Here is a 21,316-nt window from a genome sequence, read left to right as displayed (position 1 = left end):
GTCATTGTAACTTGGCCCCATCTACCTTGTAAATCCCACCACTCCTCTCTCCTATCAGCTCCATTCCAATCATTCCAGCATGTCGGGAGGCCAGTTTCACACGCTCTTCTCTCTGGCTGAAATACCTTTCTTCCCCCGGTTCCAGTCCAACTTTCCACAGGTCCTTTAAGACCTAGTGCATATAACACCTCACTGAAGCCTTCTCTGATCATTTTCACTCAATTAATTGTACCCTCCTCTGTTCTCTCACAGCACTTTTCTCAGTGAATCTCAATTAGTGATTGACTGATTGATCAATTTCCTTCTAATCCAGGCTCCTGAAGGCCAAGAACCATATCCTTTACATCCCCAGTGAGAGGCCTCCTGCAGGCGCTCAGTAAAAGCCTACATTGCCTTAGCTCTCTTCTGCTGGGGCCTCCATCTTCCAAAACAAAGCTTTCCTGGATCCACAAAAGGGAACACTCAAGTTATGCTTTTTTTTTTCCTAGCACAATTAACAACAGGGAGACTTATATTTTTAGGCCTAATGGACCTTCCAAGAACAACAATTATTAGTCTCTGTGTATTGCACAGCCCCTACACAAAGCTAAGTCACCATGCATAGAAATTAACCCAATCATCCCTTTTTGCAGTCAGTTTGCAGACTTAGCCATAATAAAGCCTATTTTCCTAACAGCTCAAAGCACTGGAAAATACTATTCCTCCAATTTTAATAAAGTCCCTATAGAGCTGGGAGCAGAAAACATTTGTTTTATTTGTGTCTACTAATAACAAGGAATTCCAATAGGATCCATGGTTATGAGATCAAAACCAGTGGTTATGAGCCATGATTCTTCTACTTACAGTGAAAGTTTTGTGCTTCGTAGATTCTCTCATGTTTTTCCAAAAATACACTTAATATAACTTTGCTCTGACTTTAGAAATAGGCTTCCAGAAAAGTCAGTAGGTCATGTAGGGAATTCTATCATTTCCATGGAAAATAGGAAGAAGATACAGAAATCATTGATTGAAACACTGAGGCACAAGAAAGCTCATAGCTAGAAGAAAAGAAATTTACTTCCTCTTCTTTTCCTCACACCAAAAGGGCCCTGAGTCTTCGACTACTCCGTTTTTGACGTGGATCCCACACAATCCCCTGGTCATTTTCTCTAGATGTACTAGCACTGGTCAAGATTTTTAGATACACACTTTCTAAAATATGCATTCCTAAAGTCTGGGGTACAATATTCTCTCTTCACTGATAGCAAACTAAATTGACCATCACATTCCCAAGCTCTCACAAAGTTCATTATTACCAAGATATTTCCCACCGGGTCAGAATTAAGTCCATAGTAACAGTGGTCTCTCAGTGAGTTTAGAAAGCGATGTTGTCATCATGGCCAGAAACGGACATGCTGAATAGCTTACTTGTTACAAAACAAAACTCAAAAAAATTTCAGTTGAAATCTGCCATCACTCTCATATCCTGCCATTGTCACGTTGTGTAATGTTACCAAAGACATACCCACAAGGAAGTAGCAGAGGGAATTAAAGGGGAATGAAGAACTTTACTCCCAATATGCCAACTACCCCTTGTATAAAGGAGGCTCAGAGAGATTAGATAACTTATCCAAGGTCATATTCTTATTAAACAGTAGAGCCAGGATCCAAACTCAGATTTGTCCCACAAAAACATGTGCTTATTCTATATAGAGAGGCCAGATTACTTGGGGTCAAAAATCTGTTTCCTTTCTTTTCTAATGGAGAAAACTTAGCAAATTTCCTAAATTCCCTATTCCTCAGTTCCTTACCCAAAAATAGAGAAAATAAAAGTGCCTATCTCTTAGGGCTGCTGTGAAGATTAAATGAGATAACATACAAGAAGTGCTCAGAACAGTATCCCATAGACATATGAACAGACGAATCTATTTGTGAATAGGAATATCCATGTACATTTTTTCTATATATACCTATATATGTGTATGTATGTATACACGTGTGTGTATATGGCTCCCAATATATTCTTAGAAAATAATTTCTCTCATCTTCACTCAAATGCTCTCTACCAACCTTCTGACCTCACAGCTGTGGACATGCTTAGAGAACATAGCTTCATAAGAAGTAACACAATAATCCTACTCCCACAGCTAGTCCTGCTTACTGTTGCTTTGTTAAAAAAAAAAAAAAGTTAACTCTTATCTTGCCTTAAACCATATTTCTTTGGGTAGAAACAGAAGAATGAGAAACTCCACATAACAGAGAAGTGAACTAGGGATCTTGGTCAGAAAAGAATTTTCCTCTTAATATCAAGTTGAAAAGTCTAAGGATGTTAATATAATTCAAGTCAATATTTAATGGGCATATATCAAGCATATGCTCTACAGGTGGTACAAATAGGAGCCCAAGACTTGGTCTCTCTTTGCTCTCTAGGGCCTCGTCATCTAGGAGAGAGGTGGATATATATACACATGACTTGCTCCTTGGCACAATGTGTTAAGTGCTAGGAAAGAGTTTCAGTCAACATGCTCTGACATGAACAGGGAAGATCACATATTACTGTGGGGAAAACATTTGAGATTGACGTGAAGAACGAGGCCATGTTCTTCTCCATCTCTTCTTTTAGAGACTCTGATAGAAGGGAAGTAGCTCTTCTACTGTTCTGATTCTATGACTTTATCAAAAATTAAGAAGCAACAGAACTTGGTGAATTCCAGAGAATACAATCAGAACTGGATATACGCTCTTCTTTGCATCCTCTGTAATACTTTCTGTTCTATTTTAAAAGTAATTTAAAAATTGGTTCATAACTACAAAAATAGTATGAATATATTCTTTTTATTAAAAAGTTGAGACAAACCATTTGGCAGCTCCTTAAAAAGTTAAACACAGAGTTACCATGTGACCTAACAATGCCCCTGGGTCCTTTAGAAAGAATGGGATGGGAAACTGGTTTCCACACAAATCACCCAAGCGTTCATTTTAACAATCACATTAAACTTGTTCAACGAAATGTGATATATTCCCACAATGGAATATCATTCAGACAAAAAGGAATGAAGTACGTAAATGCTACAGCATGGATGAACCTGGAGATCATTATGTTCAGGGAAAGAAGGTGGACATACAAGGTCACATAGTATGTGATTCCATTTATATGGACTACCCACAACAGGCCAGTCCAGAGAGGCAGAAAGCAAGGGTGGCTGCCATGAGCTTTGGGGAGAAGGGAATGGAGAATGGCTACTTGATGGGTACGGAGTTTCCTTTGGGGGGGGATTGTTCTGGAATTAGGCAGTGGTGATGCACAGCTGTGTGAATTATACTCAAAACACTGAAGTGTACACTGTAAAATGGCAACTTTTATGGTATGTGAATTATATCTTAAAGTAAAAAGGAAAAGAATTGAGACATTATAAAGTCGAAGCCCCTTTGACCATCCCTCCCACCCAAATCCCACGGGTTACCAATATTATCAGCTTCATATGAGTCCTCATTCTAATGCTTATCCCTCATTGTGCCTAGCAGAGGTCCTTGTACCCAGGAGACATTTTAGGCGTTTGTTGCACAATAACTTCCTACAAGGAAAAGATAATACTGCTTTGTTCTCTTCAGGATAATATAGATCCCTTTGTATCCACCATCACACAAATGCATCCGTTTAGAATCAGGCAGCTTTAGACAGTTTACATTAACACCAGGCACACCAAGTGCAGTAACAAAAGAGCATAGCACTTACTGGCTCAAAGCTCACCAACCATAAGTCCAGTTAATAGAAAACCCTGATAGGGACACTCATGCAAATAAGGAGGCACTTTGCCTCTGTCCCCTTGGTTTACAAAGGATTTGGAATAGAAACCAGGCTTGGCAAGGCTATCACTTTGGAGCCCCCAACAGCAAGCTGTAAATAAGTGATTTCCCACCTGGTCAAGTCCAACTTAAACAGGAGCCTTAGACAGTCTCATAAAAAGACTTGCCCCCAGAACACTACAATATTGTATCTCTAGTCTTTTTTTTGGCAGAGGTTTTTAATCAGGGGGTGCACAAAGTCACATGAATTAACTTTTTAACACAAATCCCTGGGCCCCATCCCTCAGAGGTTCTGATTCATTTAGACCAGAGCAGGCTGGCATCTATGTTTTCTAAAGCACCCCAGGTCTTTTGGACACAGTGTTAGGAAACTTCAGGAAGAATGAGATGGGAAACTGGTTTCCATGGAAATCATCTAAGCATTCATTTAACAATCATGCTGAACTTGTAGTAGCTGCCCATCAGAAGACGGGTAGCATATCCCCATTTTACTGAAGAGAAAATTGACACTCAAGGATTCACTTTTTAAAGTCAGCAACAAGGACCGGGCAGCACTTAAGAGTCCTGACGATGCACTCACACCTTCCTCAAACAGACTCTCCAGGCTCCCATTATGGTACTGGTGTTGTGAAGATGTGGTCTGGTGGAAGGCAGCTGGTCCATAACTAGTTAAGGTCATTTTACCTGTGCCTCAATGTAATGGAGAGTAACTGTTACAATATTTTTGAAATGTTTCCTAATTTGTGTTCCCTTGGTGACAGAGCAGTTTCTCGTCACGTGCTCTATCTATAAAGTGCCTCCTTATTTGCAGCTAAGTTTGAGTTGGAAAGGAGGATGTGATATAGGAGAAGCCCCAGCCATAGAAGGGGAAGTAAAAGAGAAGCCCACTCGCTCTGGCCTTATGGGGAAGGAAGGGAGTAGAACTGGTAAACAAACACATAGTCCTCATTCACACACCCCCTCCCCACAGACACATTCCTTCTTGTCACCAAAACCAGTTCAACTTAGGGAGCAATGGAACTGCAGAAATCCTGAGACTCCCATTTCCCATACAGAACATGGGGGTGGCCTTCAGGCTACTGGAGTTCAATCTTCAGCTCTGTGTCAATATATGTATGGGAGTAAGGGATCGGATGTAGCAGCAGGAGACAGCCAGAAGGATGAGCTTGGGGCAGCAGTGCTCTCTCCCTAAAGCCTGCCTGGCACTCAGGGCATCTAGAAGTTGCTAAGAGACTGGTGGACCAGCAGAGGTCTGTGGTTGGAGCAAAGAGGTCTCAGTGCACAGGGACTTTGAGACAAATGTCTAGCACCACAACCTCCATAGTGGGTTCCTTCCTGCACATCAATCCCAAAGGACAGACAGGACTAGTTACAACTCAACAGACAACTCCAGGATACATTCCAAACTAGACAATGAAGCAGAGGACACCACACAGACATCGGTATGGATGGCCACACAGACATCCTCTTCTCTCTAACTCACACAAAGACATAGTAAGCATTCTCATGAAGCAGTCAGTAACAGGTATTAAGCATCAACTATTTGCCAGACACTGTTCCGGGTTGGTGAGGACTTGGAGATAAGTGACGCAAACAAAATCTCTGCCCTGATGGAGTTAAGATTTGGGGGTTTAGAAAGGGAAGTGGGCAGAACTCTGAAGAATGAAGTGTTTACTCAAAGGGCTCTGATTAGGAAGTTGAACTTTGAAAAGATTCAAAGGAGATTGTTTATGCTGAAAAATTAAAATTCATAAATTATGGCAGTTTTAAAAAATGGCCACAAATTCTTTGACATTCCATCTGCCAAGAAGTTGGGCATCTATGTTCCCTTTCCTTGAATCTGAGTGGGCCTGAGACTCCTCTGACCACTAGATATGGCAAAAGTAACACTGTGTGACTTCTAAGATGAGGTCACTAGAAAGGCCACGTAGTTGCCCCCTTGGCCACTAAGACCCTCACTCTTGGAGCCCCGAGCCACCCTGTAAGAAGTCTGATTACTTAGAGGCTGCCATGTTGGGAGGAAGCCCAGGCTGCATGTAGAGGCCACTTCCAGACACTCTTGGTCAACAGCCCCAGCTGAATGGAGCCTTTGAGTCATCCCAACCCTGTTGACAGTTATGTGAGTGAAGACACTTTCAGATGATTCCAGTTCCCAGCAGTGAGGGCTGCTGTTCCGCTCAAGTCTTCTCAGCTGAGGTCGCAGACATCTGGGAGAAGAAACAAGTCCCTGCCATGCCCTGTCTGAATTTTTGACCCATACTATCTGTGAGCTAAATAAAGTGGTTGTTTTATGCCACTATGTTTTGGGCATGCCTTATCATGTCCAAAGATTTATCATGAAGGAAAAGAAACTGGAACAACAGATGTGAACTGACAGAAAAGAAGATCAGTTATATAAAAAGATATGAAACTATATTTTCTTTGATTGCCTAAGCCTGGTTTGAGAGAAACTGTTATCATGGGGAACTAAAGAAATTATAATACTCTTTTGATTGCTAAGAATATCTATTTTATCTACAGTTGCTATAATAGAAAATGTTTTAGTTATTTGGAATCTTAGCAGTCCAAAAAGTATCTGGGTAAGACACCACTCTCTTGTGTAGATTTTCAGTATGGGGCTAACATTCCCATGATGCTATTCAAAGTTGTCCATGAACCCATTTCTGTCTATTTTCCTTGGTGCATGGTGTATAATAAGTATTCAGTAACTTTGCAGAATGATTGACAGGGTCCGAGGAGACAGGGGGCGATATTGCAGACAAAGCAAAGGGATCATGGTGAGTAAAGGTAATGAAGATGGGGTCTTGGGGAGAACAGAGGGGGCCACTTGAACCTCATTCTTAATCCTTCCCCATCCATATACTTTTGCTCGACATTCACGTGCCTGTATCTTTAGACCTTTGATAAGCTGTTCTCATGACTTGAAATGTTCTTCTCCCATCTGTTTGATGAACTCCTACTCATTCTTCAAAGCCCAGCTCCACTGTCATTCTCACCGTAGCTTTCTCTGATACTACCCCACTTTAAGTGAAATTCCTCTATTCCACTCCCCTGTAACATTATCCACAACCCCTAGCATAGCAGAACACTCTCCATTATATTTAGTAAGTTTAGATGTCCATTTTCTTGGATAAACTGTGAGCTACCAGAGAAAAAGGATGATTCTTACTCATCACCTTACTTCCTGCTTGAGTGCCTTTGTGCCAAACAAAAAAAGAAAAAATGCTGCCTTTGAGGAGCCCGTGTAATTAAGGGGAGAGATCTAAAAACACAGTCAAACAGCATCGTCCTAAGAGCTGTATGGAGGTATGGTGGAATGATGTGGGAAGACACATGTCCTTCAGGAGGAAACCAGGAAGTGGCACAAAGCAGATGACATCTGAGGTAGGCCTTGAAACCAAATTAAGATGATAAGCCTGCACGGGGGAAATCTATGGAATCGGAGCTAAAAGGTCTCAGAAGGCAACTGATAAATAAGAGGAACGGGCTTCCCTGGTGGCGCAGTGGTTGAGAGTCTGCCTGCCGATGCAGGGGACATGGGTTCATGCCCCGGTCCGGGAAGATCCCACATGCCGCGGAGCGGCTGGGCCCATGAGCCATGGCTGCTGAGCCTGCGCGTCCGGAGCCTGTGCTCTGCAACGGGAGAGGCCACAACAGTCAGAGGCCCGCGTACACATCTGGCCAGATGTGGTCATTTTTTTCCCTCCCTACTGCTGGAGATTCCCTGCTCAAGTTATTCCAAGCTCCCTTTTTTTTCATACCTAAAACTACTCAATCTTCCTGTTTATATCAAAAAGCACCCATCATCTGAACAAGCAACTTGTTAAAAAAATACGAGTCTTTAATATATGAAAATGTATTCAAACCAGTAGCAATCAAATAAATCCAAATTAAAATCAGGGACTACTTTTTCACTGGTCAAATTATCAAGTATTTTCAAAAATTATACTATCTATTTATCAAAGAAGAATCAGGGATCAAAGAAGAATCAGGGAAAGCAAAATTCTATCCTTTCTGAGAGGCAGTTTGGTACGATGTAACAAAAACCATGCAAATAACTGCACTCTTTGAATTAGAAATTCCATTTATAGCAATTTGTCCTAAGGATAAAAGTCTTTGCTATAAAGATCATCACAGCATTATTTAAAATAGTGGAAAAGAGTAAACTACCTAAATGTCTAACAAGAGAAGAGTCAAATAAACTTGGCACTTCAATAACTGTAACAGTTACCGTTTACAGAGTGCTTACAATGTGCCTGGCATTATCATATTTAATACCACAGCCATTTATAAAGTTCCAGTTGCACCAGATTGGCAAATAGAACCCATAACTAAAAATAGAGAGGAGGTGAGCTTCCCACAAAGTAGACAGCAGTCAGTAACTGAGGCTGGGCTAGTTCAAGGATGTATTAAGAAGCTGTAGTATGAATCCTTTTATTCCAGCCCCCATTTGTGCCCCTGCACTGCCCCTCCCCCTCCACAGCTCACAAAAGAAGAGTAGAGATGGGGAGGGGGAACCCTGGATCCTTTGACCTAGTGGGTCGTGCTGTATTTTCAGGTGGTACTCTCCCTACCCCCACAGTGGGCTCCTCTAAATCAATCAGTTACTGAGTTCAGGGATGCCACAAAAAAAGAATTGGGATAAGAATTTTTAAAAATCGTAATGCTTGGTGAATATCTGCTCAGGCAACTGAATTACACACCTGCCCTGGACCATTCTGGACAGGGGAAGGAGAAATGGGGTAAGAAGGGGCAGCAGCACTGCTCCCCCACTGTTTGGCATGGACATGAGTCCCCTTGGTCAAGAAGTCCCACGGAGGGCTTCCCTGGTGGCGCAGTGGTTGAGAGTCCGCCTGCCGATGCAGGGGACACCGGTTCGTGCCCTGGTCCGGGAAGATCCCACATGCCGCGGAGCGGCTGGGCCCGTGAGCCATGGCCGCTGAGCCTGCGTGTCCGGAGCCTGTGCTCCGCAACGGGAGAGGCCACAGCAGTGAGAGGCCCGCGTACTGCAAAAAAACAAAACAAAACAAAACAAAGAAGTCCCACGGAGATTGATGGCCTTAAGCCCTGTTGCCAGGTCCCCACCCAAGAGGGCTGTCCATTAGGCAAGTGGGCCCCAGCTGTGGGGTAACAAGAAGGGGAGGGGTTGGCCTAAAAGAGGTTGAAAGAACATAATACCAGTTTCTTCTCTAGGTCTGGAGAGCACACAGTGAGAAAGCCTATCCTCTAAGGAACTCACAATCATGGGGCGGGCACACAGGCAGTGCTGGTCAGGCAACCAGTAAACGTCATCAAGGAGGACCCAAGAGCAGCCAGGTAAGAGACACTTACCCCTGTCCCTCTCCCTCTTGCCCATCCCTACACACCAACCTCTGGGACCTAGAAGGGAGCAGGGAAGAAATACCCCAGACGGACTGTCCTCCCGGCCCCAAGCTCTCTGAGGTGAGGAACGGGGAAAAGGAACGGAAAGGTAAAAGAGATCTACCTTTTCCCACGGCACACCCCCAGAGCCACAAGTCTGGTCAGCAATAGCAGTAGGAAAAGCTTTCAATTAGATAACAGTGAAATGTTACAATGGTGCCCTTGCAATAACCCAGAGGGACCAGAAGTCTGTGGACTCTGCCCCAGGTACCATCAAGGGATCTGTCCCCTAGAGGAAAGGAAGATTTTGACAAAGCACAGTGGGGAATTCTGACTAGAGGGGAAAAAAGCATTCATGTCTGCACCCCTCTGAGTTAAAATTATTCAATTAATTGATTAAAGTTACCCTTATCTACACTTCACAGATTAGGCAATGAAAGCTCTGAAAGATTAAGAAACTTGCTCAAACCCACAGAGCACAGGGAAGCCTCAGTTTGGATTCCAACCAAGAGCCCACCTCAGAGCCCATGCATTTTACAGTCACACCAGGATTTTTCAACTGGGGCCCAAAGACATGTCATCCCCAGGAATCTGCAAATCCACTTCAAAATATTTTTCAATATTGAATTTTTATCTCAAGGGTGATCTTAAAATATGTAAATATAGTCTCTATCATGTGAATGATCATCTTACAAGTGAAAGATGCTTCTTGATTACCAGCATTTGCATTTATAATCTAATTGATGTTAAGTATTAAATTCTCTAAATTTCATAGGCTAATGACTAATGAGAAAGAAGGACAGAAGTGACTGCATATAAATAATGCGGTCATACCAATTAAAAGCCAAATGGCTTGCTATACGAACCAAAGTTTCACTATAGGTCAAACAAAGAAAAGCATGGCACACAGAACAGAAGCTTCCATAAGAATAAGGGCCGGGATTTCCCTGGTGGTGCAGTGGTTAAGAATCTGCCTGCCAACGCAGGGGACATAGGTTCAATCCCTGGTCTGGGAAGATCCCACATGCCATGGAGCAACTAAGCCCGTGTGCCACAACTATTGAGCCTGCGCTCTAGAGCCCACGAGCCACAACTACTGAGCCTGTGTCCCACAACTACTGAAGCCCACGTACCCAGAGTCCGTGCTCTGCAACAAGAGAAGCCACCGCAATGAGAAGCCTGCTCACCGCAACTAGAGAAAGCCCACAAGGACCCAATGCGGCCAAAAAAAAAAAAAAAGAATAAGGGCCATATCTACATTTTAAGCAGCAATTTAGTTTCAGCAAAATATCCAGTGTTATTAATGTGAATTATATTGGCTCTGAAGTTAAGTTGAAAATTTGCTTCGGTTTTATAATTGTAGAAGGGCTATAAGTATACATTTATACCTCATAGTTTTTGTTTATAGACACTTGGGAAACATAATAATAAAGATAATTTAATTCAACATCAAGAACATGTAAAAATGTTTGTTTAAAGTGTCCTTATATTACACATACTTGAGAAGCTCTGTGTTATGTCACATTATGCTTAAGCAACCATTAAAAGCCACGTCTTAGAAGACTGTGACACAGGGAAATATTTTCAATACTATATAACTTAAAGCATACAAAAGGTGGTATAGTCTCTCTGATTTTATAAAGTATACAAAGCACACTGTAGACACAGAAAAGAAGAGACTAGGAAATACACTAAAATGTGAACAATGTATATGCTGTAGTAGGAGTATTACAGGTGCTTTTTATTAATGGTGCTATTTGCTTTTTGATAATATTCTGATTTACAATAACTTTTTATAAGAGTGAAATTTACATATTACCAAATAATTCAACTTTAATAGCCTATCCCATCAAAGTTTCTAAAACCTGCTGCTATAAGAAAAAAAAAAATCACACTTTCAATCCAATTCCAGCTCAAGCTCTATTCTTCTCCAAAGAAATGTAACCAATCTTAAAGAAATATCTGTTCAGACTTAAAAGCATATAAAGTCCTAGTCAACCAATAACTAGGTTTTAGGAACCAGGGCTACAAGGATGAACAAAGGACATGGTGCAGTCCAGAAGCTACCATTCTGGGGGAAGCACAGCATAAATCAAGTTAGTCAGTGGTACTAAGGCATAATGACAGGAGCATGGAGAAGGGGTTTCATAACTCATTTTGATGGGGAAGATAGGGCAGGAAAGGCTGCCACAAGGTGACACGTGAACTAAGTGCTAAGAACGCAGGAGAAAATGGGTGCAGAAAGGTAAAATGGCAGATTCCCCAGCAAGTAAAATCTAAACATAGGTCTTGTGACACTGGGATCACCGACCACACTAGACCAATCTCTCCTGGGCTCCTACAGCACTGGTCTTTGCCATTTATATTGTCTGTCATTATAATTCAAGCTGCTTCCCCAACAAGATTGTAAACTCAGAGGGGAATATCATGTACTCCGTAGACTCACTATTCATCAATGATAGTATCTTTAGACTTCTAATGGGAATTAAACTCAACATATTGTAGCCTCTGTTGGTATGCAAAAAACTGTACGCCTATCTAGACTACACCCATTTTTGCCTCTAGAAAATTATATCAAAAGATCAAAACAACAGATTCATTCCTGTAGTCCTCACAAGAATGTTAACCTCTCTACTGATAAACCTTCGCCCTTTCCCTTGCTCTTGCAAGCCAGCAAACCTGCAACTGGTACGTTTTTCCAAGGCAGGCTAAGGAAAGATATGATTGCCTATCCAAGAAAACCTTCCAAGTGTACTGCGGTGATAGTTAATGATATCTAAATCCTGTGGGCTTATCAGCTGGGGTGAAACTCTCAGAAGATGTTGCACCTTTAAAACAGAAATGTGAATAATTAGCAGTAACATAAATGTCTAACCAGGGGAAATGTGAACAAAAGGTACGGTATTTTCACAGACTTTTTTTTTTTCTTTCTTGTCTTTTTTTTTGCATTTTTGTTTTTCTTTCTTTGTTTTCACACACATGCTTGTAAGACTTATGTACCTGTCTAGAATTTGCTTTAAGATATTTGAGCAAACAAACAGTAAAAGGGATAGATGAAGCCACTGTGATGAAATCCTGATAATATTTGAAACTGAGTGTGTGTGACCAACCCAAAAGCAATGAGCACCCCTTAAAGCCCATGTGGTTTCTAGATACCATTTTTAAGAAAAGAAAAGAACTCTTGGAGGAAATGGTTAATTCAAAGCATGGATCAGAAACGTACAAGATAGACCTGGAACATCTTGTCGTATCAGATGATAACAAACCTACTAGTAAGGTTATGTCAAAAGGACTCGGAGGCCAACTTGAATAGCCTCCCACTGGCTAAAGAGTACAGTCTGAGCATCAGTAAGGACAACAGCCAGAACAGGTTCGAACACGTAAATGCGTATAAATGTGTGAGCTCATGATGCTCCCCCCAAATACCTTAACTGATCACTTTGAAAGCTACTAAGGAGTCCACGCACTGTTTTGACAACTGGTAGATAAATAAAAAGAAGCACGCATAAAGCTGGGGGAGGGGCAGCTGTACATTCCATTATCATTCACGGCTGCAGCGATTCCATCCTGTCTTTTCTCTGGCACTAAAGTATCTGCAGGGCCAAGTACTAACAAATGAGGCACTGCTTCTTTTTAACATGTGGAAAAATACATATAACATAAAATCTACCATCTTAACCATTTTAAAGTGTAGAGTTCAGTGGCATTAAATATTCACATTGCTGTGCTACCATCACCAACATCCATCTCAAGAACTTTTCGTCTTGCAAAACCGAAACTCTGTACCCATTAAACAACAGCTCCCTATTCTTCCCTCCTCCCAGTTCCTGGCAAGTCTCTATGAATTTGACTCCTCTAGGTACTTCACTGAAGTGGAATCACACAATATTTTTCTTTCTGTGATTGGCTTACTTTACTTAGCATAATGTCACGGAGGTTCATCCATTTTGTAGTAAGCCCATGTATAAAAATTTCCTTCTTTTTTAAGGATGAACAATATTCCATTGCATGTACATCCATATTTTATTTATCCATTCATCTGCTGGTAGACATAAGGGTTGCTTCCAAATGAGAAATTCTGACCCAATGCTAGTGACAAGACGCTCAGGAGACTGGCCCTGGAACAGAGCAGTCTCTTTGATGTTGTGAACACAATCGAAGAATCAATCCAGTGATTAGGACCACAGAGCAGAAATCTGCTAAAAGGAATTTCCATATGGCTATCTGTCCCAGGAATTGGGAACAGAAAGAGCATTTGTTTAAATACTCAAATATGTTGATATAAAGCCCTGGCTGCTCAGATGGTCTAGAAACAAATCTTCAATTCACTCTAGTTTCTGAAGACCTCCTTCTCGCCTGTTCTTTTTTCCCCCCAGCTTTATTGAGAAATAATTGACATATAACACTGTGTAAGTTTAAGGTACACAACAGGTCGATACATTCGTATCGTTATCACTGTAGCTTTAGCTAATACCCCCATTCACAACACGTAATTCTCTTTTGTGGTGAGAACATTTAAGATCTACTCTTTTAGCAATTTTCAAGCGTACAATACAGTAACTAAAATTACAATGCTATGCATTAGATCTCTAGAAGTTATTCATCTTCTAATTGGAAGTTTGTACCCTTTGATTAACATCTCTTCAATTTTCCCACCCCCTAGCCTCTGGTAGCCACTATTCTACTATTTCTTTAAGTTTGGCTTTTTTTAGATTCCCCACTTATGTAAGTGATATCATGCAATATTTGTCTTTCTCTGACTTATCTCACTCAGCATAATGCCCTCAGGGTCCATTCAGGTTGCTGCAAATGGCAGAATTTCCTTCTCTCTCATGGCTGAATATTATTGCATTGTGTGTGTATGTACGTATGTATATGTGTGTGTATATATATATTTTTTCTTTCACATCTTCTTTATCCATTCATCCATTCACAGACACTTGGGTTGTTTCCATATCTTGGCTAGTGTGAATGTTGCTGCAACGAACACTGTGGTGTAGATATTTCTTCAATACCCTATTTTCACTTCCTTTGGATATATACTCAGAAGTGGAATTGTTGGATCATGTGACAGTTCTATTTTTAGTTTTTTGAGGACCCTCCACACTGTTTTCCATAGGGGCTGCAACAATTTGCATTACCACCAACAGTCCAACAAGGGTTCCCTTTTCTCTATATCCTTGCCAACACTTGTTATCTCTTGTCTTTTTGAGGACAGCCATTCTAACAGGTGTGAAGTGATAACTCATTATGGTTTTGATTTGCATTTCCCTAATGACTGCTGATGCTGTGCACCTTTTCATGCACTGTTGACCATTTTAACTTGTCCGCTCTTTTTACCAGCCTGTATGTTCTCTCTTGCCTACCTCTCCAGTCTCATAGCCCACTACTTCCATCATCCTGCTGACGGTCCAGCAACACCAAACTGTTTTTAGTGTCCTGCACACACTCTTCGGGCCCTTGCCACCTGGCCTCCGCTGTCAGTGGTCTCTCTGGCTGGAAAGCTTTCTTCTCGTGGCTTACTTCTAGTTAGGGCCACCTCTCAAAGAACCCTTTCTTTTTCTTCTTTGTAGTCCCAGAATTTGCGTGCTTGGCACATAATGGCTGCTTGATAAATTACTGAACTAAATTTTATTTGTTACCTTCACATTCTCTGTTGAGAAGACAAGTTTAAAGAAAAATTCAAGGATAATGGGATTACAGGTAATTTTTTTTATACTTTAATATTGCTCAAATTTTCTAATGATGTGCTGACTTTTCAAATTTACCTTTCAGAAAAATTTAAGAATAATCTGATCAAGAATAAAGCAGAGGAATCAGTCTACCACATTTGACGATTCATCAAAAAGCTAGAGTTATCAAGAGTATGTGGTATTGCAGAGGGATAGACACATGGGATGATGGATCGGTACAGAGAACCCAGAAATAGGCCCACACAAATTGCCCAACTGCTTTATGACAAAGGTGCAAAAGCAATTCAGTGAAGGCAGCACAGCCTGGTCAACAAACGGTGTTGGAGCAATCAGGCATCTGTTGCCAAGTACTACTACTACTACTACCAATGAATACAATAAAATCTCAATCTAAGTTTCACATCTTATACAAAAATTAACTTAAAACAGATCATGGACTTAAATGAAAAATATAAAACCATAAAATATTTGGGAGGAAAAACACGGAGAAAATCTCTGCAACTGGGCTAGGCAAAGAGTTCTTACATTTGACCAAAATAATACAACCCATAAAATGTAAAATTGGTAAAATGGACTTTATCCAAATCAAAACCTTTTGCTCTGGAAAGACCTTGTTAAGTGGATGAAAAGACAAGCTTCAGACTGGGAGAAAATATTTGCAAACTACATATTTGATGAGGACTGGTATCTTGAGCATACAGAAAACCCTCAAAACTCAACAGTAAAAAAAGCAAACAATCCAAATAGAAAAGGGACTAAAGACTTGAAGAGAGACATTTGACCAAAGAGAATATACAGATGGCAAATATCATATGAAAAGATATTCAACGTCATTGGCCATAGGGAAATGTAAATTGAAACCAATGGGTAAACAGTTAAACAAATGAACTGTAGTACATCCATACTGTGGAACATTGCTCAGCAATAATAAAGAATGAACATGTGATACTACAAGAACTTGGATGAATCTCCAGAGAAATATGCTGGATGACGAAAGCCAATCCCAAGAATTTATGTATTGTATGAATCGATTTATATAACACTCTTGAAATAATAATAATATATTAAAATGGAGAAGAGATTAGTGATTATCACAGGTTAAGGATGTGGTGGGTGTGGGATGGTAGAGGATGTGACCATAAAAGGGCAACATAAGGGATCATGCGCTGATGGAAATGTCCTATATCTTGACTGTATCACTGTCAATATATTGATTAGCACATTGTACTATAATTTTGCAAGAAGTTACTATTAGGAGAAACTGGGTAAAGGGTACAGGGGTTATCTCTTCACTATTTTTACAACTACATAGCTTCTACAATTACCCGAAAATAAAGTTAAATTTTAAAAAAAGCTCAGGCTTTGGGACAAAGCTAGGTGATGTTGGGCAAGTCGCTTCCTTTCTCTTAGGGCTGAAATGATTAAATTAAGAGATGGATGGTCTAAGCATAGTGCTTGGTACAGGTAAATGCTCAACAGATGGCTATTAAAATGATAATCAGTTAGAAATAGTACTTCTACTCTGAGAAGTCAGAAAAAGATAAGGAACCATGCGGATACAGGTAAATATGGAAATTTGGTCACAATATGTGCTGACAGCTACTCCCTAATAGCTTCAATCTTCTTTGTGAAGAAGGCGGCAATGTCATCCGCTAAGACTGAAGGGATGGATTAACCTTTACTCCCAGAATCTAATCCAGTGCCTGGGACACATATATTTAATAAATGAGCTTATTTAACAAATAAAGTTTCCTTAATTCCATTGTTCTTTAGAATCAACACACAACTTTCTCCAAATTAGCCACTAGGGGGCAGTGCTGCTGCCAAGCTTTTCCCCTAAATTTTTTAACTCAGTGAAAATAATAGAAAATTACAGGGCAGTGTGTGTCATAAAGTATTTTTTTCCTCAAGAAGATCTGATTTCAGCTTTATATACATGTATACATGTATTTCAGCTTTATATTTCAGCTTTATTTCATGCGCGCATGCACACATATATACATGCACATTGCAGCATGATGGGAGGGCTGTTCCTTCTGCCAGCCTCCCACTGCAATCATACAGTGATGCCCCAGAGGCAACACTCACCATTTTCCAGAGGTCATTTTTTTGTAATTCCTCCAGGGCACACAGCAAATCCTGAATAGACCTTTTACACTTTCTTATAATTAATAAATTGGAAAAGACATCGATGAAGAAATCTCCAAAGCTAATCCTGGTAACATTTGCCATAGCTTCTTTCTTTCTTTCTTTTTACTCCTACACCTACCTCCTCCCCAAATTATTGATAAAAAAGAAGTAGGTTTTTAAATTTTTTTTAAATAGTTGCAATAGATTTCATAAACTTCTTTTCCCCTTGTTTCAGATTCTTGATACATTCTTATAATGAAGATTTATCAATCTATAATACCACATGGCTATTATATATACCAGAATAAGCAGCAGTTTGGGGGTATGTGTTTAACAATGGGGCTAGGAAATTTCCTAGTTTGGTTCTAGTGAACTTGGGCCTCTAACAAACAGAGGGAGCTGACAGAGGTTCTAACTTAAAAGAGAAATTCTCAAAACCCTCAAAGAAAAGAAGATGTATGGGAAGACTGTTCCCCAAGAGTTTAGGGTTACACGAACCAGCTCAGTTTCAACTAAGGGAAGTGAACTTCCACAGTAGGGGAGACTTCCATTCATACCAATGGAACACATCACACCCTAGTCTAAGAAAAGCTGTTACTAGTTTGGTCTTATGGGCTGGAGCTGCGAGGGAGATGGGAAAAGGCTGAGGTCATCTTATGACTATAGGGTGTCAAGTACTTCAAATGAGAGAAAAAGGTGGTTGACCCCACAGCCTCTGAACCCGGTTATTTTGAGCTAAAGTTGCTTGGGAACAAAAATACCCAAGAAATGGATCATAAAGAGGGTGATAGAGTTGAAGTAGTCATCTGTCAATGTAGATACAGTGTCAACTTGTTTGCAAACTGTTTCAAAACAAAGTTTCAAGGTTGTTTAGGGTAGTATTCTAACTTGACAATTAAGAGTCACATTTTTACTGGATACTTTATTCCAGTAGGTGGTAGGGAATGGTATTACACTTTTATCGATAGTCTTCAGAAGCTCTTTGGGGCCAAAGATTTTTGTTTTTGCTTTATAGTTGTAAAAACATTAATAGCATTAGTAACATTAATAGTTTTATATTAACCTAATATAAAAATTCACCTTTCCTAATGAACTGATATGGCCCTCAAGAGGAGAAAATCTTTCTTAACAATTATAGTTCTTTGGCTACATGGACGTCTCTGAAAATGAGCTTTAAAACTGAGATGAACACTTCATTGTATCATCCCTACTATATTTAAAATCTATGTCCACTTTAAAAAGTCATGTGCTAAATCCTGAGGTTCCCCCCACCCCCCAGCAAATGATCTAAATAAGAGCCTGACTTCATTTACATACACACTCACTTGCACTCCCAACCACACTTCCTTTGAAAAACAGAATGTCACTTCCTCAATCCAGAGGCCAGAAGTCCCTTGGTTCTGATCTGGGGAGCCAAGACAGGAAACTGGTAAGCTTTTGCCTCTCCCCCCATGGACAGCCACTGGTGCAGCTGACAGAGGGCAGGGTCTATTCAGAGCTCCCTTGATGCACTGCAGCTGGAAGGCAACAGCTCACTTCCATGCTGTGGGAATGATCCCAGAGAGTCCAGCACCGAGAGTCAGTTTAACAAGAGCATTTCATAGGAAGGGAAGAGAAGAGGATGGGAGACCGGGACATCTTTTAGCGATCTTAATTCCATTTCCAAACTCAGTCGAATAGCCCAGGACTGATTTCAGCCAATTCTCAGAAACTGGCACCATCTTGTACTTTGACCCCACCAAGCAAGGCATCTTCTGGTGTGTGTGTGTCGGGGGGGAAGCCAGACCTCTTCACCGCTCACACCAGGCTGTACGACCTTCCCCAGGATGTTGCCAGCTTCTCACTTAGAAAGGAGAGGCTGTCCCAGCAATTTCAGTAAACACTGTCGGTTAGCACCACCTGACAACTGAGAACCTTGATCTCTCCCGACCCCAGACCCCAAGGACTGCACAACACAAAACACGGACCAGTTGTAGAAGACCAAACTGCAGTGTCACCATCGGGGGTGGGGTGGGGGGATGCATGTGAGAGGCACACGGAATAAAGGGAAAGAAGGGGGACAAACAAATGAGTCACTTAATACAAGGACTGCACATGCTGCTGACGCTGCCCATGATGCAGAGGCTGTGGACTGGAAGGAAGCAGGCGGCCACCGGGAGGGGCGGTCAGAGAAAGGGAAGGGGGAAAGGGTGTGAGGCGCCTCGCCCTTTGTGGGGGGCGGGCTGCGCGGCCCCACAGCCTACGCCCCCCTTTACCCCCAGCCCCGCAGGCTGGAGCCGCTCGGCGTTAGTATGGTCCCCCAGCCCCGGGAATCAACTCTTTCGGTCTCCAAAAACAATCTAATACAAACTTCAATACTGGATTTAGTTTTACAGGGGGGCTGGCTAGAGAGGCGCCGCCGGCGCGCCCGCCCCGCGGAGAACAAGCCGCAGCCCCAACCTGGTCGCCAGCCCGCCCCGCCCCTCGCAGCGCACCTGTGACAGGTGTGCAGGAGGCTCACAGAGCCCCGAGCCGCGGGACCCGCCGGCAGCTCCTCGCACCCCCCCACTCCCCAGGGCCCGCCCTCCCCGTCGGCGCCGTCCCTCCCGGAGCCCCCAGCCCCTCAGCCCCCGCTCGCGCCCTCGGCGGCCGCACCCGCTCCCTCCCGCACTCACATAGCGTCTCAACTTCTTCTCGGGGGGCGATTTCCTCAGCCAGCCGGTGCACACTACGTCGCCGCCGCCGCTCATGCTGTCGGCAGCCTGGAGCCCGCCGCGGGGTCGGCGGACAAGGGCGCGGGCGCGGGACGCTGGGTCAGCCGGCTGGCGGTGCGCAGCTCGCGCGGGAGGGAGGGGCCGGGGCGGCCGGCGGCCGCGGGGCGAGGACTAGGCGGCGCGGCCCGGCTGCCTCGCGCGCGCCCGCTCTCCCCGCGCGCACCCGCGCGCTCTCCCAGTCCGGCCGCGGTGGGGGCGCCCCGGCAGGAAGGGCGGCGCGCGCTCGCCACGCCCACAGCCCGCCGCGCCCCCGGGCGGGCCGCCTTCAAAGACGCAAACAGCGCCTTGCGCCTTTGGACCCCAGAGGACCGAGGTTTACAAGGACGCCTGCGGCCGGCCGCGCCCCCAGGGTCTGGCTTTTTCCCGAAGCCTCAAGCAGTTAGCGGGGCAGGCGGCCGCGCCCCTGGTGGGGGTGGGGTGATGGAAAGGGACTGCGCGGCCTCGAGCGTGAATCGATTTTTCACAGGGGTCGTCAGGAAGGGACCCGAGGGCTGATCCCGTTTCCTATCCATTCCCTGAGTTTCAGGTTTCTGTGGGTCAGGTTCTGGCTGAAATTAGTGATCCGCTTCCCAGCAAGAGTTGCAACTCTCCCGCTCCCTTGGTGGGAGACGGAAAGAAGAAAACAGGCTACTACAGGCTGGGCGCTTTTACATTCCTTGCTTACATGATTGTCGTCACAAATCTCCAAATTGGGTGGGCAGTATTATTCCCATTTTACAGATAGCCTAAGGTCCCAAAGCCTTTGCAATGCAGTCAAGTTTCTAATTCTGGGCGGTGGATCGGGGTTGGGGGAGGTCCTGCTCATCTGCTATTTAAAGTGGGAGAATTGCTTTAATGGCTGCATTAAAGCAATTTAAGGTCCTCTTATTACCAGAAAATAAAGTCCAGCTGGCTCCCACACTGCCTCTGGGAAAAACAATTCAGTAGAAGAAAATTCTTAACGATTTGCAGAATCAAGGAAACAAAAATGAGTCAATGTACTATTTCATAGTTAATTGGAAGGCAAGGTGGTGTAGAGCAAGAAATTGGGGTCAAAATTCCTCAGAGCTCCAACTTACTGACAGGTTATGAGAACTCTCTCGGGCTCACATGATACAGATGCCTCTCTTACTGTGTTGTGGTGAGACTTAACTGAGATAAATCATGCGGAAGCACACACCTGACAAATTGAGCAGTGTGGTGGGCATGGTAGATAGAAGGGGAAAAAAACGCCAGAAACCTTTGGTAAGGGCTCTTTTCAACTCACAAAGTACTTTTACAAGCAGCATTAAAAGGGAGGTCCTCTCCCCAGCTTCTTTGAGAAGTGGATAGTAACCCATTATATCAATAGGGAACCGCCGCGGGCAGATGAGTAGAACCAGCATCTTACATTCCGCGTACAACTTTAAGGCTGTTTTGTTCATTTCCCTATCTCTGTGCAGCAAATCTAGTTGTTTCAAACAGTTGGACATCCTTCTCATTTTACAGATCTTCACTGGGTTGGGGAAAGCTCAACCACTTCAATCAGTTTGTAAAAGCTAATTCTTTACTATATGCATAGATCTTCTAAGCCCCCGGCAGGGTTTAGAGATCAGCAACCCTGGACCCAATATT

At 42.8% G+C, this 21,316-nt stretch overlaps 1 protein-coding gene across 1 annotated transcript in view; it reads right to left on the bottom strand.

Moving 5' to 3' along the window:
• The window catches only part of GAB2 (GRB2 associated binding protein 2), a gene marked incomplete at both ends in the record, with an annotated part of 171,576 nt that extends 151,877 nt beyond the window's left edge, over positions 1–19,699 (bottom strand). Inside the window, one exon of the mRNA XM_082844525.1 lies at positions 19,625–19,699. Coding sequence (XP_082700651.1) covers positions 19,625–19,699 — 75 coding nt within the window. The remainder of the gene's footprint in view (positions 1–19,624) is intronic.
• Between the last annotated feature and the right edge of the window lie 1,617 nt (positions 19,700–21,316).

The sequence above is a fragment of the Leucopleurus acutus genome (assembly GCF_964270905.1).
Source record: "Leucopleurus acutus genome assembly, chromosome: 8".
Classification (NCBI taxonomy): domain Eukaryota; kingdom Metazoa; phylum Chordata; class Mammalia; order Artiodactyla; family Delphinidae; genus Leucopleurus; species Leucopleurus acutus.
Note: the sequence above shows the minus strand (reverse complement) of the source record. Positions and strands in the feature narration are given on the sequence as shown.